Source organism: Lolium rigidum, chromosome 1 (genome assembly GCF_022539505.1).
Source record: "Lolium rigidum isolate FL_2022 chromosome 1, APGP_CSIRO_Lrig_0.1, whole genome shotgun sequence".
NCBI classification, from domain to species: domain Eukaryota; kingdom Viridiplantae; phylum Streptophyta; class Magnoliopsida; order Poales; family Poaceae; genus Lolium; species Lolium rigidum.
The window spans coordinates 223,931,592-223,958,270 of NC_061508.1; the positions used below are offsets into that span (position 1 = coordinate 223,931,592).

At 47.1% G+C, this 26,679-nt stretch overlaps 2 protein-coding genes across 2 annotated transcripts; both read left to right on the forward strand.

Moving 5' to 3' along the window:
* The first annotated feature begins 10,235 nt into the window (after window positions 1-10,235).
* On the forward strand, window positions 10,236-13,188 carry LOC124690658 (LRR receptor kinase BAK1-like). Its single transcript, XM_047224020.1, has 4 exons — window positions 10,236-10,689; window positions 11,225-11,485; window positions 11,574-12,458; window positions 12,695-13,188. Exons 1-4 carry the CDS (start codon window positions 10,236-10,238, stop codon window positions 13,186-13,188), a joined length of 2,094 nt encoding a protein of 697 aa, XP_047079976.1.
* A 4,503-nt stretch (window positions 13,189-17,691) lies between these two features.
* LOC124690669 (kinetochore protein NDC80 homolog) lies at window positions 17,692-23,015 on the forward strand. The gene is made up of 4 exons (XM_047224031.1): window positions 17,692-18,833; window positions 20,401-20,647; window positions 22,510-22,656; window positions 22,748-23,015. The coding sequence occupies exons 1-4, from the start codon at window positions 17,692-17,694 to the stop codon at window positions 22,967-22,969; spliced, it is 1,758 nt and encodes a 585-aa protein (XP_047079987.1). The 3' UTR covers window positions 22,970-23,015.
* The last annotated feature ends 3,664 nt before the right edge of the window (window positions 23,016-26,679 follow it).

Genomic DNA, 26,679 nt, shown 5'->3' on the forward strand with positions numbered 1-26,679 from the left:
AGTGGTTCCGTATCTCAATGTGCTTCATCTTGCCATGAAGAACCGTATTGTAGGCGATCTTGATTGCGCTCTCATTGTCACACAAAAGAGGCACCTTGCTATACTCGAGTCCATAATCCCGCAAGGTTTGCCTCATCCATAAGATTTGAGCACAACTACTTACCGCGGCAATATACTCGGCTTCCGCGGTGGAGACGGAGACACAATTTTGCTTCTTCGAGGACCAACACACCAAAGATCTTCCAAGAAAGTGACATGCTCCGGAGGTAGACTTCCTATCAATCTTGTCGCCCGCCCAATCGGAGTCGGTGAAACCAACCAAAGCAAAGTCCGTGTCCCTTGGGTACCATAGTCCGAAGTGTGGGGTATCAACTAAATATCGAAGGATCCTTTTGACCGCCACAAGGTGGCTTTCCTTCGGACTTGCTTGAAACCGTGCACACACACCAACGCTTAACATTATATCCAGGCGAGAGGCACAAAGGTAAAGAAGCGAACCTATCATCGAACGGTAGAGCTTGGTATCCACCGCCTTGCCGGCCTCATCAAGAGTGAGTTGACACTTGAGTTGCATCGGAGTTCCAATCCCCTTGGCATCCTTCATATCAAAGCGCTTGAGCATGTCTTGGAGATACTTTGCTTGATTGATGAAGGTGCCTTATCGCATTTGCTTGATCTCGAACCCAAGAAAGTACTTGAGTTCACCCATCATTGACATCTCAAACCTATTTGTCATCAACATAGCAAACTCATCGTTGAATTTTGTGTTAGTAGAGCCAAATATGATGTCATCTACATAGAGTTGGCATACGAAAAGCTCCCCATTGACCTTCTTAGTAAAAAGAGTGGGATCGATTTTCCCCACTTCGAAACCACGGTCTTCAAGCAACTCCTTGAGATGCTCATACCAAGCTCTAGGAGCTTGTTTGAGACCATATAGGGCCTTTTTGAGCTTGAAGACATGGTCCGGGAAATTGGGGTCCTCGAACCCCGGGGGTTGCTTCACATATACTTCCTCTTGTAGAGGACCATTAAGAAAAGCACTCTTAACATCCATTTGTTGCAACTTAAAGCCATGATGTGAGGCAAAGGCCAAAAGGATACGGATGGACTCGAGCCTTGCAACGGGTGCAAAGGTTTCACCAAAGTCCACGCCTTCGACTTGAGAATAGCCTTGTGCCACCAATCTTGCTTTGTTGCGGATGACCGTGCCACTTTCATCTTGCTTGTTCTTGAAGATCCACTTGGTGCCGATAACATTGCGGCAATAATCAGGCCGCTTCATGAGAGTCCATACATCATTCCTCTTGAAGTTGTTGAGTTCCTCTTGCATTGCATTCAACCAATCGGGATCGTTGAGAGCATCATCAACTTTGAGTGGTTCCACCCTAGAGACAAAGGCATGGTGCGCACAAAAGTTTGCAAGTTGCCTTCGAGTGGTGACATTTCTCTTTAGATCACCAATGATGTTTTGCAAGGAATGAGACTTGAGGCGCAAATGTCTTGTAGTGGGGTCTTCACGGCGAGTGTCGGCTAAAGGAGATGATTCTTGTGAGTCCTCTTGGCCTTCATCACGGTTTAGGTCCTCTCCTTGACCTCCATTGTCGTTGAAAGAGGCAACTTTGTCATGAGATCCGGATGGCTCGGGGGTATAGGGAATATCATTGTCCATGAAGATTGTCCCCGAACCACTCGGAGAAGAACTTGAAGCTTGACCTTGGTCACTTGATGTTGAGTGTTGAGGTAGACGAGCTTGCGGTGTATGTTGTTCTTGAGCTTGTTGAGGTGAACTTGGACTTGATTGTTGTTGTAGATGTCGAGATTGATCTTGAGGTTGGGGTTGAACTTGAGGTTGTTGTAGAGGTTGACTTGCATTTGTTAGATCAACGGAAGAAGCTTGGCCTTGTGGTGTAGATGGCTCCACTTGGGTGGAACTTGGTCCTTCCCCGGTACTCATAGAAGGTAGCTTTTGAGGTAGGCGAATGCCAACACCCATCCTTCCTATGGTATCCGGGGGAATTGCATCTACTTTCTCACAAGAAGCACTTAGCTCCTCCAAAGATCTATCATCTTCATCGAACGTCACATCACAAGACTCTACAACCCATCCACTTGACTTGTTGAAGACTCTATAGGCGTGAGAATCCGTAGCATAGCCAACGAAAATTCCTTCTTGAGCTCTTGAATCAAACTTGGATAGGTGTGTGTCCTTGACTAGTATGTAGCATTTGCATCCGAAGACCTTGAAGTATGACACATTAGGCTTGTTGCCGGTGAGGATCTCATACGGTGTCTTCTCAAGACCTTTGCGAAAGTAGAGGCGATTAGTAGCATGGCATGCGGTAGAGATAGCTTCCGCCCAAAAATTGTAGTTGGACTTGTATTCCATCATCATGGTTCGAGCGGCTTCGATCAAGGTTCGATTCTTCCTTTCGGCGACCCCATTTTGTTGGGGAGTATATGGCGTGGAGTATTGGTGTTGGATTCCTTCTTCGCCGAGGAAGTCATCCAATGTGTAGTTCTTGAACTCCGTTCCATTGTCGCTCCTTATTGCGAGGATCTTGTTGTCGTACTTGCGTTGAACTTGGTTGGCAAACTCCATCATGGTCCGTTGAGTCTCACTCTTGTACTTGAAGAAGAATACCCAACAATATCGTGAATAGTCATCAACGATGACGAGGCAATACTTCTTTCCTCCAAGACTTTCATAAGATGGTGGACCAAAGAGATCAACATGTAGGAGCTCCAAGCATCTTGTGGTAGAGATGATAGTCTTGGCCTTGTGAGGAGCTCCATGCATTTTTCCTTGTATGCAAGCCCTACAAACACGATCCTTGCAAAAGAGACATCTTCTTTTAGTCCGAGAATGTGGCCACCCTTGTGGAGACTTTGCAAAGTCCTCATGTTGACATGGGCTAGTCGGCGATGCCATAACCAACCCTTGTCACCTTTGGCGAATAGGCAAAAAGCGGAAGACGTTGTCTTTCCGGAGAAATCAACAACATACAAACCGTTCTCTACATATCCAACAAAAGCTACATTGAGTGTCTTGCTCCACAAGAGGACCACCATATGTTCATCAAAGAATGTGCATAAACCCATACGAGCAATTTGATGAACGGAGAGTAAGTTGTAACCAAGGGTCTCGACAAGGAGGACATTCACAAGTGAGATGTCGGGTGTTAGCACCACCTTGCCAAGACCCAATACCTTAGAGCACGTGTTGTCGCCATATGAAACGGTAGAGAGAGAAGGCACGAGGTCGATAACAATATCCTTGCTTCCGGTCATATGACTTGTGGCTCCACTATCAACCACCCATTTAGCACCACCGGAAGCATAGTCCTACAAGGAATCAAGTCTTGGATTTAGGTACCCATTTTTCAATGGGTCCTAGCATGTTAGTAACAAGGGGTTTGGGAACCCAAATAGTCCAATCAACATTGTCCTTTTGAGGACCAATAAAGCGAGCACGAATATGTCCATAGTAATCAACAAAAAGAACATGAGAAGGGTTGTTAGAGCCGGCGAAACCCGTCGAGGCGGAGTTGGGTACTCCATCTCTTCTTGAGCTAGCATTGCTCCCTTCAAGGTTGGTCTCCATGTTCTCCTTGTCCTTCTTCTTCTTGGTCCTCCTCTTCCTCTTTCTCTTTGGCTTGGTAACCACTCCTCCTTCATTGCACGAGCCCTCTTTGGCTCCATCTTTAGCTTCAATGATTCCTTCCAAGTACTTGGCTTGAACTTGGAGTCTATCAACCTTGGCCTTCAAGCGATTGACTTCATCTTCATGCTCCGGGTGTGGATGGAAAATATCAAACACTTGGACCTCCTTTGCCTTGTTCACTCGGAAGTGTTCCATCAAGGCTTCTTCTTGGAGAGCGTTCAACTTCATGAGCAAGCGCTTGTCATTCTCCATCTTGGCAATGTCGCTTTCATGAGTGCAACATGCACGGTCCTTGCTCAAAGGAAAGTACTCCTTCAAGGTTTCTTCTTGCATGGAGTTGACCTCCATGAGCTTAGCTTCCCTTCTCTTCAAGGCGGCTATTTCCTCCTCATGATCGCAACACGTATCCTTCTCCTTGCTCATGCGGAGACACTCCACCAACGACTCTTCTTGCTTGCTACTCAAACTCAATAGCTTGGCCTTGGTGATCTCTAGAGCGGCAATTTCTTCTTCATGGTTGCAACATGAGGTCTTCTCTTTGAACAAACGGTAATATTCATCCAAGGCTTCTTCTTGAAGAGCATTGACTTCCAAGAGAAGAGCATTGTGCCTTCTCAAGGAAGTGACTTGATCCACAAGCTCATCATGGCAATAATTGGGGTCTTCATCATCTTTCTCTTTGTTGGCTTCCTCGAGCGAGAGCATCTTCTTCTTGAGGTCACCAACCAACTCAAGAGCATGGTCTCGATCCTTGGTGAGTCGTGAAACAATAGCTTCATTCTTGTCTTCAAGAACGATGACACTAGCTTCAAGAGACATGCGAAGATTTCGTTCATCATCAAGCTCCTCCTTGAGATTGGCAAGCTCAAAGGCCGCTTCCCTTTCCAACTTCTCCCTCTTCTCGATAAGATCTTGTGCCACACCAAGTTGGGCTAAGAGAGCCCCAACATGAATCTTGGTATCCCCCTTCATGTTAGTGAGAAAAAAATCCAATGAATCCAAACCCATAATCTCACGTTTAACGGTGAGACTAGTGACATCATCAATATATAAGGCATTAGTAGAAGATGATGGTTTGGAAGGAGATTTTACCTCCGTGGATACCTTTGCCATAAGGCACCGAGCATTGTTGGTGACGAGGTTCTCATTAGGAGAGTCGAAGAGAGAGTTGGAGGGAGTGGAAATGGCGATGGCGGCCACTCCCTCTCCTTCCTTGTTGGAGCGCTTGTCCTCATGCTCCCCATCTTCATCGGAGGTGTACTCTTCTCGAATGATGAAGGCTCTAGGCTTCTTGTTGGAGGAGACCTTGTTGTCATCGGACCTTGGGGAGAACTTGGAGAATCCTTTGGAGAGTGGCTTGTACCTATCCTTTGGGATAAGCTTTCCACCATGATCTTCTCTTCTCTCAAACATACAATCCGCGGCAAAATGATTCTTGTCGCCGCAATTGTAGCATGTTCTTCCCTTTGTCCCTTCTCTTGGGGTCTTGGAGAGTCTTCTTGGAGAATCACGTGATCTTCTTGGTCTTGTGTTTCGGGACATGTTTCCATCCCAAAATTTCTTGGCGGCGAGAGCCATGTGCTCATGGTAGTTGACCTTGAGATCATCCGATCCCCACTCAACGGGATCCTCATCGCTTTCACTAGCTTCATGCACCTTCATCTTCAATGCAAGGTTGGGTTTGCGGGAGTTGTGGGTGCGAGCAACAAGATCCTCCGCATTCTTCTTGGAGATGTCCAAAGCGATGACTTCGCTAAGGACTTCATCGGATGTCATAGCACGGAAGGAGGCATTTTGGCGGATGGCCGTCAACTTCACTTCATCATAAGGGAGGAGAGCATTGTAGAACTTGCGCTTGATCCAATGGTCATCCACGAACGTTGCTCCAAGATCTTGCATTTGCACGGCAAGAGCGATGAGGCGTCGATACATCTCTTCGGGGGTCTCTCCTTCAATCATGACAAAGTTGTCGGCCATGTTGTTCACTTCATCAAAACGAGAGCTTTGGATGCTTGCATTGCCGAGGAAGAGCTTCTCAAGTTTGTCCCATGCTTCCTTGGAGGTCTTGAGCGAGCGGATATGAGCGCGGTCCTTGGGGGTGATGGCCATATGAATCATGTTGATGGCGGTGGCGTTGAGTTGGTCATCCACCACATCTCTTCTTGTCAATTTCTCGGGATCTCGTGGTGAATAGCCCTCCTCAATGATACGCCAAATCTCGGTAGAAGCGCTGCGCACATGAGAACGCATTAAGAATTGCCAATTCTCAAAGTTGTTTGACTCAAGAGACGGTGGTGAACCATGCGACAAGATATGCGACATCGGTATCGGAACGTTGATGGTGTAATCATTTGGTGGTGGCACCGCATGATAACTCCCTTGACGTTCCTCAACCGGTGTGCCATCATCCTTCCCTTTTGTTGAAGTGCCGGTATCCCCAAGCCCTTCCTTTTGTGGATCTTTTGTCGCTTCCGCGACAAAATCAACAAGAGGAAGGGTGTTAGCTTTTGGTGGCGGATCCTCAGCACTTGCTTTTGGTGGAGGGTTTGGTTTTTGTACAACCAACTCCATCATCATCGCCTTCATTTGGGCAACGATGGATGACTCCAATTTCTTGAGGTCATCCAACGTAGCCGTCGTGGAATCGATGGGCGATGATGGAGCGGGTGGCACAAGGGAAGGTGACCCATTCTTATCCGCCTCTTGTTCGGCCATTTCTTAGGCGGTAAAGCCCGAGCAAGAAAACCTTGCTCTGATACCACTTGAATGGATCGTAGCGAACAAGAGGGGGGGGGGGGTGAATGGAGCTACGGCAAGTTTTAGTCTTTTCCAATTTTTATGCAACGGAAGGTAAAGGTGTGAACTTTAGCAATAGGGGTGATCCTACAATGAATATTGGGCGAGTGCAACAAGTAAAGGAATCAACAAGATAACGAGAGTAAGGAGCGAGACAACCGGGGGGGGGGCGCGAGGCGAGTCGAGGTTTGTTTCCCGCAGTTCCTTCCACTAAAGGAAGTACGTCTGCGTTGAGGAGGTGCTAGTCTCACACAAGAGACTAGGCGGCCACACCACGAAGGAAGGCCTCACCTTCTTCCTCGAGAGAGCTCCACGGAGGAGCTCTCCCTCTTCCGCTAAGGCACCGGTCGAGGCGGTGATTCCTTCACAAGGTTGGGGCGAGCTCCACACACAAGGATGCTCCCAACACCCTATGGATCTAGTACATCACCAAGCTAGACTCCATAGCTGCACATCTCCAATGCTCCACCATAGGAACCCATCACAAATGCTCCACCAAAGGAACTCTTCCAATGCTCCACCAAAGGAACTCTCCAATGCTCCACAAAAAGAACTCTTCTCCAAGATCCACCAAAGGAACCCTACCACCAAGATCCACTAAGGAATAGCTAGTATTGGTGAAATCTCTCTTGGTAGAACTATAGATCGGGGTCTCCTCCACCTATCCTCAAAGTTTGGGCATGATTGGTTGGATGGGGAAGGAGAACCTCAAGGATTAAGCTCAGCAACAATGGAGGAGAGAGAGGGGGAAGAGATAAAATCGTGTTGGGGAAGAAGGGTCCCTTAAATAGTCTCCTCCAAATCCAACCGTTATGTCCAGATTTGGCCTAAGCGGTACTACCGCTTTTGGGAAGCGGTACTACCGCTCTGAGTTCGAAATCCTCCCAGATCTGGTCAAAGGACGCAGAGCGGTACTACCGCACGAGGTACCGCTTGAGGTACCGCAATAGGGTCCGGACCTCATCGGATCCAAAGCGGTACCAGAGCGGTATCAGGGCGGTACGACCGTAATTCGGTTACGGTACCTAAGCGGTACCGTGAGCGGTACTACCGCTTGTGAGCGGTACTACCGCCCCAGGTACTGCAGGGGTACCGCAGCGAGTTCTGGGAGGCGAAATCAGCGCAGACTCAGAGCGGTACCGAGGGCGGTACCTATAGGGGTAGCGGTACTACCGCTACAGGTACCGGTAGTACCGGCCTGGCTAAATCTGGTTTTCTTCCCTTTTTCTCTCCAACCATGTTACCTCGCTAAACACACACAAAACCGAGAAAACCTATCAACTACGCTTCGGTCTTCCGATCTTGACGCGTCCGGCGAGGTCACCGTGTACTTGCAAATCTAACAATGATACTCAAGGCACACGGTGAGATTACTCAAGTGTTGTCATCAAACACACAAAACTTGGGGTGTGAATTTTGCTCTTACAGTCCTGAACAACGATCTTAGATTTTCATGCAAGACAAAGTCCATGCTCACAAAACAATGTTGTCATCAAGGTCATTGCAAGGCACAACAAATTAATGTCAACCTTCGCTTTCACCCTGCAAGTTCATACTCTGAATTTCTCACGTGGTGTCGCCCCCACTTACCAATGTCGTTGCTCCAAGTCACGAATCACCAAGCAAAACTTCATAGCCACTAGAACTCGAGCCACCATTACTAGTCCCCAGATCTCGTATTCCATGCCATTTTCCGTGACTGACTTCACCATGGAACTAGGACATGTCCCAGGATGGTAACAGTCCGTAGAGCTTCGCATTTCTCCCTCTGAAACCAAACATTAAAAAAATGTGGTTATACGTTATCCGATCTGGCAAACTCGAGGCATGTCATTCATTTGGAGTTCAATGTCGAAGCCTTTCGAAACTCGACACTCCATCGGAATCATTGAAGACATGCGTCAAGTAAATCTTCATCATGGCGTGAGAGGGATCCTAGGACTGCCTCCTTTATTCAGGTCGGGCCTCCACACAACCGACCATCCTAGCCGCCAAAAGCAATGTTGGAGGGCCGCACCATGGCGTAGAGCGTGAGGTCCATTGTTGGGCAGGACCCCCATGTCCACGCCTGGGCAGTGCCACGAGGCAGGGTGCTACGCCACACGAGACAGCCACCACAGTGTAGATCGACGTGAGGGCCGACTTGGCCCAAATTGAACCGCTCATGCTGGCTATCACAGCGCCTCGAAGATCATTGATGCCTCACCCTGCTGCTTCGATAGAGCCATGGAACGCACTGATCTGCCACCACATAGCCACCACACAGCCACCGTGCACTCTCGCTGATGCATGAGAGGTATCCACCGCCATGCCGCTGCTCCCCGTGTTCAGAGCTACGCCCCCGTCCAGCCCCGGCTACCACCACTGCACAAGGTGAAAGAAGGCCCAACTGCTGCTGCTTCGCCTTCGTCCGGCGGCGCTCGCTGGCGATGGTGAGGAAGGGAAGGCGAGATTTGGGGGGAGAGGAGATGTTTGCGTGTACTCTGATTAATATAGAAGGGAGGATAGTAAGAGAATTGCATTAATTGCAGCTCTCGGGTGCCACACTCACCCATGTTTCTGTGCGACACCTGTCCTCGGGCCCACAGTATACCTTAGTTATTATTTTCTACATTGACCATTTGCAACGTGTATATTCCACCATAGAGTACTGCCTGGACCCACAATGATAGATGGCCAGTGCTCTGTATTTCGTTCCCCTTCTCCACGACCCCATCGTTCTCCCCGCCGACGTGACCCCAACAGCCGGCCAGGACCCCGGTGTCGTCCAGGTATACAACCATGCAGCGGCCTTCCTCCCAGTTTCCTACCACCGCAGCCTCACCCGCAGCTCCTCGAGGCTCCCTCCGCCGCCAGCCGGAACACAAAATCCTCCAGTTACCCTTCGCTGCCAATCGGTACACGTGCTCAACCTATTCCCTCCACCGCCGACCAGGCACCCACCTCCCCTAGGTCCCCTCCTCCGCTGGCCGGATCTCGAGCCTCGGGTCCTCTCCGTCGTCTGCCTCCCTCGGGTCTCCTCCGCCCCCGGAAGGATCAGGCCGCGAGCCAAATCTTGACCCCATGTTCTCTCTGCCACCGGCCAGACCTCCCCCAGGTGGCTAGGTCTCCCAGCGCAGGCGCGACCATGCACTGTAGCAAACCAGTGTGCAATACATGGTGTCAGGTAGCCGCTCTAGTATATCTTCGTATTGCGAATAGATGGCTTCACGACGAGAAATCCCTTACTTCCCCTTCACCAATCTCAAAGCAATTCTACGCGCTGGATCTATAGGGGGTGTGGCACCCATGAGCCAATAGTCCGCGTCGGGATAGTAATATCTACTCTCCTCGTACTGTACATGGCATCCTAGTTTTCATGTTCCAACTTTGATCATAAATTTCACGAGTAATACATGCAAAAGTATCGTAAAAGATATACTATTACAAACTTATTGTTCAAATACAAGTTTGATACTATAATTTTTAGCATATACTAGTTTATACATTTTGCTTAGGTATTTGGGGCAATCGTACTTGGCACAGATAGTCCGTCTTCCATACGCACGGACCACACGTGCACGTCTCACGCGATTGGTTGTCGCAAATCCCCGTAAACCCCCTCTTCTCTTCACCTTTTTACCATCCATCTTTTCACTGGCCCCACTCCCACAAGGCCACACCATATTTTTACCACAAACCCCCTATAAACCCCCAAATTCTCACTACTCTAGCACATGAACAGACACACCGGAAGCTACTCTGCTGACTGCTGTTCTCTGCTTTCCCCTTCCCCATGGCGTCCAAGAACGCCCTGCTTGGCAGCATCCTCCTGATCCTACTTTCGTCCGTCGCCGCAACCTCCTCTTCCAACTCCGGCAATGCCGAGACGGATGCGCTGATGGAGCTCAAGGCGGCGCTGGACCCGTCGGGGCGCGCGCCGGCGTTGGCGTCGTGGGCGCGCGGCGGGGATCCGTGCGGCCGCGGGGACTACTTCGAGGGCGTCTCCTGCGACGCTCTCGGGAGGGTCTCCGTCGTCTCTCTGCAGGGCAGGGGGCTCTCCGGGAGCGTCTCGCCGGCGGTGGCGATGCTCCCGGGGCTCACCGGGCTGTACCTGCACTACAACGAGCTGAGAGGGGCGATCCCGCGCGAACTCGGCGACCTCCCCGAGCTCTCGGAGCTCTACCTTGGCGTAAATAAGCTCTCCGGGAGCATCCCCGTCGAGCTCGGCCGCCTCCGTCGCCTCCAAGGTGAGCGAGTTCTTCCTGTCGATGGTATCTTAGTTTCTTATTACTCCAATGCGAGCGAGTACATTATTTGTGACTTGAAAAACAGTTTTATACTTCCGGGCACGAAAGTGTATTTCTGTTCCTGAATTCGATGACATTTGGTACTGATCTAGTACACAGAATTTGAATTTGGCAAGTACATTTTGGTCTGTTCTTGCCGATGGCTCGCCCTCCCAGTTTCCTGTATGCAGCTGATTACCTGCACTGTACTGTAGTGTAGACATATGGAAGGACAAAAACTTTGAATTTTTCTGACCACGGTTTGGCCTATGCGGACTCGCTTGCACGGCTACTTAATGCGTGTGCATCCTTCCTTTGAAATGCGATCCACATTTATTCCCTGTACATTTACTGTTCCGACAGCTCACGATGGCCATCGACGAATCGTCTGTTTACTTCCAGGATTTGGTTAATTAGCCTGGAAAAAAGTTGATTGCACCATCAGTGACTGGTTGTTCTTCTCTAATGGGAAATGGCATTGTGTTCTTTCTTGCAGTGCTGCAGCTCGGCTACAACCAGCTCTCAGGGAGCATCCCAACTCAGCTGGGTGAGCTCAACAAGCTCACCGTTCTTGCGCTCCAGTCTAACCAGCTCACAGGGGCGATACCGGCATCTCTGGGGGACTTGCCGGAGCTGACACGGCTGGACTTGAGCTCCAATCGCCTGTTTGGCTCCATCCCTTCCAAGCTTGCCGGTATCCCACAGCTTGCAACACTGGACCTCCGTAACAATACACTTTCAGGAAGTGTTCCTTCCGGTAGGTAGTCTTGAATATTGGTGTTCATGGTTACAATCTCAGAGGTTCTGCTGTTTGCCATCTGAATTGTCTGCATTGATTGTTGTAGGTCTGAAGAAATTGCATCAGGGATTTAGGTTCGACAACAATTTAGAGCTTTGCGGGTCTCATTTTGATTCTCTGAAAGCCTGTCCTGACGGCGACGACAGCACCGATGATCAAATGCCGCATAAACCTGAACCCACCTCTATCAAGCCACAGCAAATTCCACAAACAACCAGTCTGAACAAAAACTGTGACAATGGCACCTGCTCGAGAGCGTCGACGCTCTCTTCAGGGGCTGTTCTTGCTGGAACAATCATAATTGTAGCCGGAGTCGCGGCCTGTGGTCTGTCCGTGTTCTCGTGGCACCGCCGGCAGAAGCAGAAGGTTGGTAGCTCTGTTGAATACTTGGAAGGCAGGCTTAGCCGGGACCAACAGAAGGAAACATGTCAGAAGAGTGGCTCGGCCTCCTCACTGATCAATGTTGAGTACTCCAGTGGCTGGGACACCTCGTCCGAGGGATCGCAGCAAGGAGTAAGGCTATCTCCGGAGGGCTCACCGAGCGTCAGGTTCAACCTAGAAGAGGTAGAATGCGCGACGCAGTACTTCTCTGACATCAATTTGCTTGGCAAGAGCACTTTTGCGGCGACACATAGAGGGATAATGCGGGATGGCTCGGTCGTCGCCGTGAAGAGCATCAACAAGAGCAGCTGCAAGTCGGAGGAGGCCGACTTCTTGAAAGGGCTCCGTGCCCTTACGTCGCTGCGACACGAGAACCTTGTTGGACTGAGAGGCTTCTGTCGGTCCCGGGCCAGAGGGGAGTGCTTCCTCGTCTACGAATTCATGTCGAACGGTAGCCTCTCTCGGTACCTGGATATCAAGGATGGCAGCGCCGAGACGATGGTCCTCGAATGGGCCACTCGGGTCTCCATCATCAAAGGCATTGCCAAAGGTACAATATGCACCACTGTTTTTATAGGTTGAAACATGAATAGAAGCTTTTCGAGCTAGCTTAACTAATATTTTGCTCATACTTAAGGTGCATTTCATTTAAGTAAAAACATTAAGATTTAAGAATGCTTGGATGGTTTGAGTGTGATGCACATTGGTCTGCTTTTCTGATATTTATAAGCAGTTCTACTGAATTTGTTTTACTCTGCACATGCTGAAATGCTGAATTTTATTCAGGAATTGACTACCTGCACAGCAGCAAACCAAGCAAGCCCCCTGTCGTCCACCAGAACATATCGGCAGACAAGGTGCTGGTGGACCACCTGTTTGTGCCCCGCCTCTCCGGCTCGGGCGTGCACAAGCTCCTCGCCGACGACGTGGTCTTCTCCACGCTCAAGGGCAGCGCCGCCATGGGGTACTTGGCGCCCGAGTACACGACCACCGGCCGGTTCACGGACAAGAGCGACGTGTACGCCTTCGGGGTGGTTGTGTTCCAGGTGCTCACGGGGAAGAAGGCGGTCTCACAGCACCTCCTACGCTCCCCTGTCGGCGGCCAAGAGTCCGGCGGTGGCGCCAAGCTTGACGACGTCATGGACCCGCGCCTCGGGGGCAGGTTCTCTAGGCCCGAGGCGGCGAAGCTGGTCGGGATCGCGCTGCTGTGCACCAGCGAGGCACCAGGCCAGCGACCGGCCATGGCTGCGGTGCTGCAGCAGCTCGGCGCCAGCCAGTGATCGACGCCGGCTTGCCGCAGCCACTGACTTCTTCCTTGTAAGCTAAGTTGCCATGTTTTTAGCTCCAGTTCCATCGGTCGGCTGGTTCCTTCCTCTGGAACTCGGCAGATCGTCGCAAGCTAGTTTTTGCTTAGTACTTAGTGGTTACATCAATTTGCCAGTAACCACTTCAGTCTGGTGACACTGATCACTGATGTATCGTCATCTTCTCCTCCCTACTGTAAATGTGTGGTGTGGTGTGCTGCTACTTTTCGCTCGAACCGAATATATTCGGAGTTTCACTTTCACTTATGTGCCTTGATTTTGAAAGTGGCAGATTGCCTTCGTGTCTGTTGGGATGCGAGATTTCTAATCTTTGTCCTTGGGTTTGATCGGTTTTAGAGATTTCAAATGTGATGGCCCATGCCTAGCTATGAAGTACTCATTTAGGGCCCTTTGCTTGTGTTTGAGTATGGTAATGCACTAATGCTAGGCACGCGGCTTGCATGTTGCTCATTTAGGGCTCCTTGCTTGTGTTTGGTCCTCCTCTGACATCTGGTGCCATCATGCCATCTTTACTGATCGTGTCGAGTGGCGTTGCTTCCGGCCGGATCTGAGAGTAAAAGTGACAGTTTCTCTGTTTAATTCAGATCGGGTATTAAACTCGGCTTCAGATGTTGGGGCCTGTTAACTCTTTCTTCGGGGGTTTATTTCTGACCCATCATCAACCGCTCTAAGTGACGGTCTTATCCTGGCAGGACAAGTTGGATGTAACATGCTTCACTCAATTCCGACTGCATGGATGTTAATGAATGTTATTGAAGTGATGAATCAAGGCAGGAATTCTCTAGGTCGGACGGATGCTATTTATGAAGAGTGTTCGATGATGTGTCGTAGTTTTACTGCAATTGTGCTTTTTCATGGTCCTAGAGAAGACAATATGGCAGCACATTTAGCTAGACATTCAGAGGGAGAGGTGTCAGTTGTTTGACACGATGATCCTTCTAATTTTAGCGTAAGTGTGATGGCGAACGATGTGTTTGTGATCCATAATTAATAAAGTACGTCGTGGTGGCTTTTCCCTCAAAGGAAAAAAAAAACTCTTTCTTCGGGTAGGCCTGAAGCTTTGGGCTATATATCTAGATCCTATTTTGTACCAAAAAGTTACCATCGACACCGTGTTAGATGTCTACACCATGCAGGTTATGCGTGTACCTTCTTCTTCCTCAAAAAGGGGGGTAACCCCTTCATGTTGATACATGCTTAACAAAGTGAAACATCCACGCTGAACAAACCAATTTAATCTACAATCGTTCGATTGCATCGTGATTCATGCATCTATGAGTTGCAAGTTATGTTGTAACTGAGATTTTCCAGTTGTAAGTGGGGTCAAACAATGTCAATTCGTTATTAATCTACAACCAGCGCATTTTGCAAAAAAGTAATCAAAACATGGTGAGATTTTGTCCCAAAACATAAATTAACGTGAAAAATGGTGGTTTTATGCATGCTATTAACTCTATACAATAGTTGATAAGAAAATGTTATCTAGAAGAGTTCATTTAGTGGGAGGCAGGCGACGTTTTCGTCGACAGCGAGACGTCTGTGGTAACTTTGTCAATTTCAAGATCTAATCCGTTGACTCAGTCTTTCGAAGATGCTCACAGAGGTAGATATACGTGTGTGCGTTCATAGGGGTAAGTGTATACGCGTGTATATGAGCGTCTGTGTGTGTACCGTGTTTCTCAAAAAAAAAAAAGTTGTCCGACAACTTACTCTTAATGTTGCCTCCAAGCGCTGATGCTCACATGTTTCTGAAGTTGGTATTACTAGGATACGAAACGTGACTTAAGATGCTGGGGCATTTTCCATTTTCTTCACGGTATGCTGGAAACTTTTGTTGTGATGTTGTCACTGCAGACCATATGTATCGATTCTCTTATGTACACAATGCTTTGAGTTGTGCCTCTGAACTCTTCACTCTCTTTCTTGCATACCCAGATATCTTCTTTTTTTCTAGGCGGTAAATCCTACTACACAAGTTCTACTCCCTCCGTCTAAAATTAGGTATCTTAACTTTTTCTAGATACATATATATTTATAACTAAAATGTATCTAGATATATATGTATCTAGAGAGAAGTAAGATACTTATTTTTAGACGGAGGTAGTATATTTGATACCAACAAAAAACGAAGACGTTGACTAGAAGGGGCGAGCGAGGGAAAAAGCAAAACTATTTTTAACCGAATTAACTAAAAAGATTTTCCATGTTTTCAAAAAAATTTCCTGGTAAATTGAATTTTCACCAGTTAAAGGAAGTTCACGAGGTTCAAAAAAATGTTCCCATGGTTCAAAATAGGTTTGAAGCATGGTTTAGAAAATGTTTACAGGGTTCGAAAAAATGGTAACAAGTTCTAGAAAAGTATTCAGAGGTTGGGAAATTATACTACTCTATATTTTATGCATATTCCTAAAAATAAATAAAATAAAAGAGTAAAATGAAAAATTGCAAAACAAGAAACATAAAGAAAAGAGACAGAAAATAAGAAATAGTAGTAGGAAAGACCGGAAGAAAAAAAAAGGAAAAACAACGCCTACTGGGCTACGGTCCAACACAAAGCGCACGCGTGCGAGCGCGCGGTACTGAAATCCCCGGGGAATTTTATTTTTTGCCCCTATTTACTTGGGTACTATATGATTTGCCCTCATTTACATTAGCCTCACTTTTTTGCCCCTCTTTACTTTATCAATTGATGATTTGCCCTTCTAAATTCTTTTCTTTTATTTTGAGGATTTGGAACATAACTCCAAGACAGAACTGCCCCTGCACGAGGAATAGAATCTTTTTTTTTTTTTTTTGAACAGGGATCGGGTCCAAAGGACCCAGAAGCTTTGATTAAACTGCGATGGGTACAAACATTACAAAGAGGACCCCATACAAAACAGAAAATACAGCATGATCCTCAAATCTTGCCAAAAGGACCTCAAACGAAAAACAGAAAAGCCATCCGGTCCTTCTCCACCGCCGCTGCAACAGTGCTTCAAAGCTGCGGCCGTCGACCTCGCCGCCGGGGACGAAACCACTTGGGACGTGGTTGACGTGAAGCGCCGCGTCGAAGCAGAAGATCCTCCAAAATGGCACGCCGGCCAGGAGGAAGAAACGCCCCCGGAGCAATAAGCACCGAGGCACGGAGTAGCCACTTTGGCCAAGAGTAACGGCGGCGCTAGATCGCCGTCGTTGATGCGCTCCGCGAAGAGAAGCTTCAAGATAATCCCTGGAATCTCCGAAACACGCCGTCTGAACCCTCCGTCCGCCTCCACAGCGACCAGATCTGGCAAAAACGACATGAATCAAAGCTCCGACGAGCTTATTGACGCAGGCCTCAGATCCGCGGTCAGCAGCACATCTCCACCATGGAGTGCCACCGGCCGGCGAAGCTGGTTGGCTGGTGGCGCCGCTCGACAGCACCACCGCGTAGAACCTGCACGGCATCAAGCCAGACTCCACATGGGAAACTCTACACCTAATCTCACTCCTACTAGAGCTACTATACACTACGGGAACCTGGCTGCCTCTGCCGGGCTCACTCGCGGCAGCAGCGCCGCCGGAGGAGGGGGCCAGAGGAGCCGGGCGACGGGGCTCTCTGTTGACTCTCAAGGAGGGCTTGGTCTCAGTTAATATGGCGACCCCAGTGTGTGTTTAGTTACGAGGAATAGAATCAGATCGGGGAAGAACCTCTATACGAGCTCGCTGTAGCATCTCTCCGCGAGCTCAACTGCGCGTCGCCGCACCTCTCGCACAGTGTTCGTCATTGATTGCCACCACGTCCTGGGGCACGTGACCCCGCTCAACCTCGCTGCCCACCTCGTCATCGCGCGAAGAGGTCGAGAACCCGCAGTGCCGGCGCGCCGGCGTGCCGACGCAGAGCTCGGGCCGAGCGAAGCTGACGAAAGAGTCTCCCAGGTTGGTCCCTGTGAGCTCGTCCGGGAGACGGAGCGCCGTCACGCGGCCCCGGCGTCGTTGCAGCCCATGCCCTCCCATCCGCAGTAGGAGTCCACGCCGGACCAGATGGCGCGTCCCCGCCGGCGGTGAAATTCCCCGCGAAGGCCCGCAGCACGAGGAGGTTGTCGAGGTGGCACACCGCCGCCGCCCCTTGGGGAAGAGAACCGCGTACTACATCGCCAAGAAGATGAGTAGTGGCGGCCGGCGATATGTGCCAGCAATTCCCCATGGAATTAGCTCGAGTGGATTGACCTCACCTAGGCCACACAGATACGGGGGCATTTTTGGTCTTTAGACGTGGGCCTGGCATGTCAGGGGCAAATCATAGATTGACAAAGTAAAAAGGGGCAAAAAAGAGAGGCTAATGTAAATGAGGGCAAATCGTATACTTCCAAAGTAAATAGGGGCAAAAAGTAAAATTCCCCGAAATCCCCACCTCCAAAAGCCAGTCAGTCTCCCCCAAAATCGAATCGAAACCCGCACTTCTCAAATCTCCAAACCCCAACTCCGGCACCGGAAATGCGGCGCGGCGGCGGCGGCGGCCGCCATCCGAAGTCCTCCGTGGCGCCCTCCTCCGCGGCTGATCGCACCCCAATGACGGACCAGCCCCTCTACCCGCGCAACCTCGACGACGCCTTCTCCCGCCGCGACTCCGACGCCTTCAGCCTGTGCAGCAGCCGCCCCTCCTCCATCGCCACGGGCCCCTCCCTCGCCGCCCCCATCGCCAACCTCTCCGACCGCAGCTCCCAAGCCGCCGCCCTCCGCGTCGTCAACTCCTACCTCGCCCCCTCCATCAACCTCCGCGCGCCTCTCCCCGCCGCTCGCGACATCCTCGCCGCCTTCCGCCACCTCCTCGAGCACCTCGGCTACCCCGTCAAGAGCTCCCTGGAGGAGGACCTCCTCAGCCTCCTTCGCTCCCTCGGCTGCCCCTACAAGCTCACCCGCTCCGCCCTGAAGGCCCCCGGGACCCCGCACTCCTGGCCGCCCCTCCTCTCCGTCCTCTACTGGCTCACCCTTCTCTCGCGCGTCGTCGACAACCTCCACGCATCCTCTTCCCCCACCGTGCCCACCTCGAATGACCTGATGCTCTACCTCACCGACAGCTACTACCTGTTCCTCACTGGTGAGGATGATGCTGTCGCCTCCCTCGACGAGGAATACCACTCCAAGGCCCGTGCCCAAGCCGATGCCTGCGAAATGGCCGTTCAGGCGCTGGAGAAGGAGGTCCAGGATCTGGTAGCCAAGCGGAGTAAGCAAACCTCTGAGCCCTCTCGCCTGAGGGCACTGGAGGAGAAGAAGGAGGCATTCACCGCGGACGTTCAGAAGTTTGAGGCTGTGGTGAAGAGCTGGTCCACCAAGATCAAGGAGAAGGAAGATGCGCTGCTGGAGAAAGAGAAGGAGCTCGAGTCCAAGGTAATGAATGGCCAGCAAATGATGGCTGAGAATGAGGAGCTAGTGAAAAAGGTGGAGATGCAGGTGGTGAATGTGAGGGATGTCGATAGGATGACTAGGGAGATGCAAGCGGTGGAGAATGATATTGCCAAGGTGGAGAGTGCCAATGCGGTGCTGGAGGAGAAGGGATGGGAACTCGAGGCTTTACTGCTCACTAAGCTCGAGGAGATTGAGGGGCTTGCTGAGCTGTGCAACCAGGCCCTCAGAAAGTAAGAATTCTATCTATTCTAGTGCTGAGGGGGTGCTCCATAGTTCAATATGTTTGGCCTTCTTAATCTCCATAGTTCAAATGGTACTTCATTCGAGAATTAATCAGTATTGCTTATTTTACTTTTTATAGGAGTGTTGTGGTTACTGCAGTTTAGAGGTTTAACTTGTTATTGAGGTCAGATCTGTGCATACATAGACTTCTGATTGAGACAGTCAATAGGCAGTCCTTCAGTAGTTTACATTAGACGGTTCCAACATTGCGGTGTTACACAGCAGATAGTGCAGGAAAGATGTTAGACATGATATGTTTTTACCCTTGATCTACTTTGTCTCCTGTTCTCCCTTAAATTATATCCGTAGTTTAAGTCTCTTGATTCCCTGACTGACTGTCCCTGATCATTCCTTTCTTTATCTTTTGCTGTTGAACATAGCATCATGTTACACAACAATGGATTCATATATGGAAAAATTTCTAGGAAGGTTATATGGCTATGCTGCATAGAATTTTACAAAGAGCCTCCTATCTATTTTGCTTGATAATATTGTTACTTGTAGAAAGATTATGGCATTTTTAGAGCATATATTTACTTACATACACGTCTAATTGATTCACCATATTTTTTCATATTAGAGTATGTTTTTTTCTCTTGTCTGATTAGTGTGCCTTGTTTTAATTGGAGCTGCACGATAGTACTAAATATATGTTTCCAACTAATAAGGATAGTCTATACTTTTCATGATATGATACTAATTGAACAAGAGTTTTGTGTCTATCATATTCAAGAGATAATTTAACCATTTTTTTATAATATAACCCTGATCAACTTGGGAATCTTTAGTTGCCTTTCTAGGATTAATACGTAGGCTTCTAAAGGTCATATTACCTAATATAACGGAGTATAAAGATGCCATATTTTAATTCTGGATGATAGGCTTGATTATGTCATATATGAAAGATAGTATGAAGTTCGAATCTGGCAGGAAAATCTAGTCTGACAAGCGTTAGTCTACTTTCGTCTATCTACATGGTATGAAACTACTTTATTGCTTTAGCCTGTGTTTGCCACCTTTGAAATTCCAAGTTTTTTCAACTATCCGACATAATTTGTCCTTGTGATTTAGACTATTATGCTTGAACCAAGACCTTTTGCTGCACGAGTATTTATCTGAAACCTTTGTTCAGCTTGATCGTAAAATGAACAGATTATATGCAGCTTTTTTCTATTTCTCTAGAATTAATGTGCAAACTCCAAAGGAGACTCCAGTTTCTACATTTTAGATTTCTAGCCAGGCAATCGTGCAGGATTAGTTCTTTTAGCTTCTTTATGTTTGACGGTAAAATTGATGGACTAGGTAATTGAGAAATATAAAAACAAAAGCTAGGTTTTGGGTAAATATAGTATTCTTGAATTATGCCTAAATTGGCTCCCAGTGCCAGTTATTTAGTGGCAGCACTGAAGCAAACAAAGATCAAGATCCCAGAAAGATATCATTTTACTGTCATTTTCGTTAATTATATCTAGAGTTTGGTGCCTTATTGTAAATCACTCTTATGCCAATTTGCAGGTTGAAACCCAGTATTGATTTCCAGTACATGATAAATTCAAAAGGATCCTGCCCAGCTGAGATCCTTGGTACTACCTACAAAACTGCCCTAAAACCTGCGCTCATTGCTCTTGCTAATGAGACTAAACGGATATTTGTCTCAAAGCATGATGAGTCAATTGATCTGCAAAAGCAGTTGCAAGGAATTGCTAAAATGCTGGAGGAGAAAAAGAGTCAGATTTCTGTTCTACAGGCTAAAAATAACGAGGTTAGTCATCTTATAGTCCCTCCTTCAGTGAATATGCAGCGCAATTTTTTAACTGTTTAGTCCAGCATTAGGTGGCGCTAGCCTTGTGAGACAGAGACGGCTCTGTCGACGGGCCAGATGGTAAAAGGGGCGACAGCTTGTTTGACTCGGACGCTGTTGACTTAGACAGCGACGACCTGTACTTGTAACTTGTAAGAGACAGACGTTGACCCATAGCTTGAATAAGAAACTTTCAGGGACTTCAACCATGGCGTGTGCAGCAGTGCCAAAGTGTCTGCGCAGCCTATGATGGCGCGCACAAAGTGTGCGTCGTCACACATCCTTTTTTGTCACTGCGGAACTCGTCGTTAGGTTGTTGAATATTCGATTGGGGTAGGTTACCATGAACATGGCTAAAGGAAGAGGAAACTGAGATTAGGCCTAATCATGTGGGGTTCATATGGTTCTTATCGGTCAGGAAAGAGACAAAAGCTTGCCCAGAGAATACAAAAGCTTCAGAATTTTAGGGGGTGTTTGTTGTGGCTTTTTTTGGCTTTTGGCTTTGGCAAAAGCCACCAAAAGCACCTAAATAGGTGCTTTTTTTGGCTTTTGGATTTTGGAAGCCAAAAACAAAGATCCTATTCTTTTGGCTTCCAAAATCCAAAAGCCAAAAAAAGCACCTATTTAGGTGCTTTTGGTGGCTTTTGCCAAAGCCAAAAGCCAAAAAAAGCCACACCAAACACCCCCTTAGAGTGATAACGCGCCATTCTTCAACTCTTCATTTGGTTGCAATACTCATGTTATGCTGGCGATCTGAGTGACACCTGAGATGAAGAATGGTCAATGGAGGCTTGCATGTGCCAAGCAGCGAGGTAGGAGCGTGAGGTAGAGGAAGCACGCGTGCGAGAGAGGATCAGCAGAGAGACAACACATGCGGGTAGCAATAGGGATAGCTAACAGGGAGAAAGGGAGCTCAGTAGGTTTTGGTGTTCTAAATGAGTGATATTAACTCCACCGAACGGATCGCTCAGGGTATCTGTGTCCAAATCTTCCCTTTAACAACCCTGCCTTGGGCTATGGGAATATTTTGTGGTGTCACATATTCAGGGATGAAGGTTTATATAGTCTATACATCAAAACATAAAAAAAACAAAGACCTAAAGTCTGTTTTAACCATTGGTATGTTCATGAACTTAACTCATGCATCAAAGTGGAAACCCTTATCTTTTAGCGAAAGTTAACTCACAATTCTGGTAAATGGAGCTTCTGTACCATATGCTAGTACTCATTACAGTATAGAAAATAGTTGGCTTATTGTTTGTATGATGTGCATCATGCAAACATTTCTCAAGTGAACTCTTTGGAAAAATCCCAAGTCAACACTGGCCAATGGCTTACTTCCTCTATTTTCTACCCCCTCAGTTCAACAAAACATGCTGTTTTGAGTTTTAACTTTTGATGCAGTTTCTGCGTGCAACTTTGACCGTTAGTTTTCATATGAATATGTTAGTAAAGAGCCATAAAGTTATGATGTTATGAAAATATTTCCATGAAAAATCTAATTATACTATTTTCCACTGCCAATCCAATTCATTTTGTAAATATTTTGAGCTGCATAAACTGATTGAGATGCCTAGCTCGTGATAAACTTGCACAATTTGACCCAGTTTGAAATTAGGGATGTTCTCTTGTTGCCATGCGAAATATGTAAAATTCTTGTGTTGCCAAAAAGGTTTATCTATGCTAAGACTGAGGCTAACCTAGTTATATGCTTTGTACAGCACAATCACAATAACTATTCTGTAACCTTCTGGATAATAAATGCAAAACTGCGAACAAGTTTTTTTTTTTGTACCTGTTCACATTTCAGTTTCTGTTCCCAGATGGTCACTCAGGTGGATTCACTGGATCTTGAAATTCGAAACCATGTTTCAAGTTGTACAGTTGATGCTAGACAAATGAAAGATGAATCAGAGAAGAAGGAACATGAAATGAGTACTGTTGAAAAGGATGCAGACGACTTTTTAAAGGTACTTCCTTGTGTTGTGTTTTTATTTTATTTTATTCAGTTTCTGTGCCCCATGGACAAACAGAATCACTTACACTATTGTGATTCGGCAGACTTCTGAACAGAGTCTCCGAGATACATTACGGGAAACTGATGAAGAGACTCAGGCGTGTGCAAGGGAACTGCTGCAGCTCATCGATAACATTTCGGACTATAAAGAGTTCGTAGAAACATCAACTGCAGGGATAAAGAAAGACCTCTATGAATGCGTGGACGACATAGCTTCTCTGTCGGCCAAGATGGTATCTACCCCTGAGGTTTCACACAAGAAGTGATGCTCTGAGCGACTGAATCTTTGAATGCCCACATTATGTGTAGATTGGAACTGTTTTAGGCCTGCTAGATGAATTTAGTTTGTCTGTGAGATGGCTTGTCTCTGTTGTCCGTAATTTATGGGTTTGTCGTGTTTTATAGGTGCCCTTTTGTTGCCCTAGCGGAATCTCCTGCTATACTCAACCTTCAAACCTGGAAGTACGTCAGTATGTTAAGAGTAAAAGAAAAATTGCTGTTGTGTATCGCCTTGGAAGTTGAAACTAGCTTTTTAGAAAAGACTAGTTGAATGCCCGTGCGTTGCTACGGCTCCTATTTATATTATAATAGATGTGAAAAGTTATGTTTCTAAAAAGGCTAGAGGTTATTCTATGAACTCATAAGATTCTATCTGGTTTGAATTATATTTTGACAACCATTATAACTGCCATCGTTTATAAATATTAAATGAGCACTCGACTAAATATTTATATTCAAAAAATCTACTCCTCGATGCTCCTTAGATGTTGTCATACAATGTTAGGAATACTTTTTTCTGCTTTATTTCTATGGTACTTGAGCAAGTGTACCAAAAAAATCTTCGTGGGCTCGAAAACATTTTGCACACCAATATTTGTAATTAGCATGCATAGTTCAAGTGAAAAATAAAAAATAAAAATGCAACGTAGAATATAGAATACCCAGAGTGTATATTAGATGAACCACTACTTTACCATTTCATGATAGCATAATGTAAAAATTAAAATAACCAGTCTCATTCCTCCAGATAAATGTATCATCATTATCTTTATGATTCAAAATTGAGTAAACTATTTGAGTTTATTTTTAGAGATATTTACCTGTCGGAATTTTCTGGAATACCAACCAGTGATCTATGTGACCAAAAAAAATATCGGCATTCTAATCAACTTGTGCTAATTCAAGTGCGTCATTTAGGTAGATTGCAATTGTTTGTAACATCAATTGCATGTTGGGAGATCAAATTATTTTACTCTCTAGTGATGGCAGTTAAAAAGAGGATCAATAATAGACACAAATTAAAGAGACATGCTTATCGATAGAGAATAAGTTAAAGTGGCCTATTGATGTAGAAGGAATCAAAACCTTTAAAGAGACAACCATTAGAAACACATATAATGTGGCAATATTAGATAATTGAATATCTTTACCAATTTGCGTGAAGAGATTTTATAGTGTATCTCAGGACAATTATTGAACAACGTTGCCAGGGATAGGATATTTGGCTTTACTTGTCATTAGTGACCTCGTGTGGAATCAACCATTGCCGGATGACAAAAAATTGCTTAAATATATTGTGATAATGAATTATATTGTGACGATATAGATAGAAATGTAAGGCTGGAAAGGTAAAACAATGCCTGGCTATGGTAGACACGGAGGAGATCCTGGGAGGTGCATGCACACGGATTCGTCATTGCGGAGGCCGTTGAGGACCGTAGAGAGGGTGCACCCCGACATGCCCCATAGACATGCACGTATGTCCTTGTTCCACGACGTGAGCGGCCAGATGAGGCCATCAGTGTTGTGCAACTCTTTGTCTCGCCGCATTTTGAAGAAGTTCAAGCACCAACCGTCGTTGTCGGTGGCGGCCCAGGTGGGATCGGCGCGCTCATCTGGGCGCAAGAGGCGCCGTTGGGTCCTGATCTCGTCGGGCCAGCGTTCCGTCACCAGCACGAACGCCGGCGGGATGCCGATCCCGTTGACGGTCATCTTCCACCCACCGCTGCTCAGCAGGCGCATGTCCGGCGGCACAGAGTACTACGCCGCGTATAGCTCCCATGCCACCGCAACAACGAGGCTACCAGGCCCGGATCCGTTGGCGGCGAGACAGCTCTAAAGGCTGCTAGACATGGCTAAGATCTAGGGGGACGGCGAGGTTGGGAGAGCGGCATGAATGGTGTGGAATCGCCAAGAAGGCGGGTTCGCCTTCATACAACGGCGGGAGATGGGGGAGGTAGAGCACAATAACACCAGTGCGTAGGGCCACACGTCCATGCGTGCTGCACCGCATGAGGAAACTACGCTGCTCGATGAGGCTTTCTACTGGCGACGAGTTTCCGCCTTGCGTCCGGCGCCCCTGCAGCGTCCCATGTGTAGCAGGGGTGGCCTCGAGGTGCCGGGCACCATATTGGGCCGTCCCGGATGAAAAATGGCTTTAGGGAACGCGGCTGGGAGCGGCTAAATGTTTGGCGCGTCCCAAAACCTTTGGTTTTGAATGATACGACCGGAGATATTCTAAAAGAGAACCCACAGATAAAGGACTAAAAGATAAGTTTTTTATGAACTAAAGAGGACCCATTATAAAGTTTTTTTTGAACAGGTGATTTTTAACTTTTATTTGAACTATAGAGAACCCACGGATTAAGGAGGCAACTGACATGCCAAGTTTAAGGATCCCCCGATGTATCTTGCACATATTGTATCTTCCTTGTACTGTTCAATTCGACGGCTGAGATGCCCCATGGGAGAGAAATTGTGTGAGGAAAGTAAGGAGATGAGAGAGTTGAGATGATCCATGAGATGTTCAACTAAACCATCACTTAGGGGATCTCAAGAAAAGAACCACAATTTATATAAAAAACGTGCACGTGTTGCTGATCTCAAAATGTGACATCATGGTTGTCACACGGCCATGATGAGTGGATGCCATGAACGACATGGCCGCGTTGGGGAGTCTAAATCTAGTAACGCCGTGTTCATCGTTACCGCCGCTCGAGTGCGACCCAAAGATCTTGTACTGCGGCCATGAAGGCTCCAACGAGGTTGTAGCCGGCGTGCTTATACTGATGTCGCCTGCTTCTCTCCCGCACCTCCGACATCGTCATCATCTGAAGAGCAGCCGAGAACAAGAAACGGAATGAGGAGTATCTAATTTCATGCGGAGCAGTGCACTGATGCCATATATACTGGAGATTGCAGGGGTTGACGGATCACGTCCAGATCTTTTGGGAGATACCTTAAGGAATAAGTCCCCTTGTTTATTGAAAGGCATGCATTAAAAGGAAGGATTGATCACGTGTACAAAATTCCCGGAGATATCTACCATTTAGAAATATTCAGAAACGAGAAGATCACGTTCCTTTTTACCTTGAGAGATCTGCCTAAACAGGAGGATCAGATCGTGTCTTGATTTTGTTTTCACGAGGCGGTTGGATTGATGTCAACAAAATTGAACGGTCCGGATGATCTCAATCTCCTTCACCAAACGTGTTGTATGACCTACGACCAACTCGAATATAATAGTAAAGATCTCTCTTTCTTCTAAAAAAAAATCTCCGGAGACATCAAATGCACGTATCCAATGACTAATACTTGGAGGGAATCACACTATAACAAGAATTGAAGATTGAAAAAGATAACAAAGTTAAGAAGTTTCAATAAATGAAGCAAGCAATCAAATCAATCAAAAAGAAGATACCAAGTGAAAAATCGATATTATGATAAGTTCAAAAAGAGTGTTTTGCATAATATGAGGAAGCTCCTCAAGATTTATGCACAAAAATACATAATTTGCATTGGAGTATAAATATCACAAACATAAACATGGAATCATCACTCATATGATATCATTCAAAACAGAAGATACCAAGTTAAATGAAATATTATGATCACCACAAACTAATTCTTTAAATAAAATGAGGAAGCTCCCGAAGATACGTGCATAAATTAGAATGTAATATTTGAATACAATATG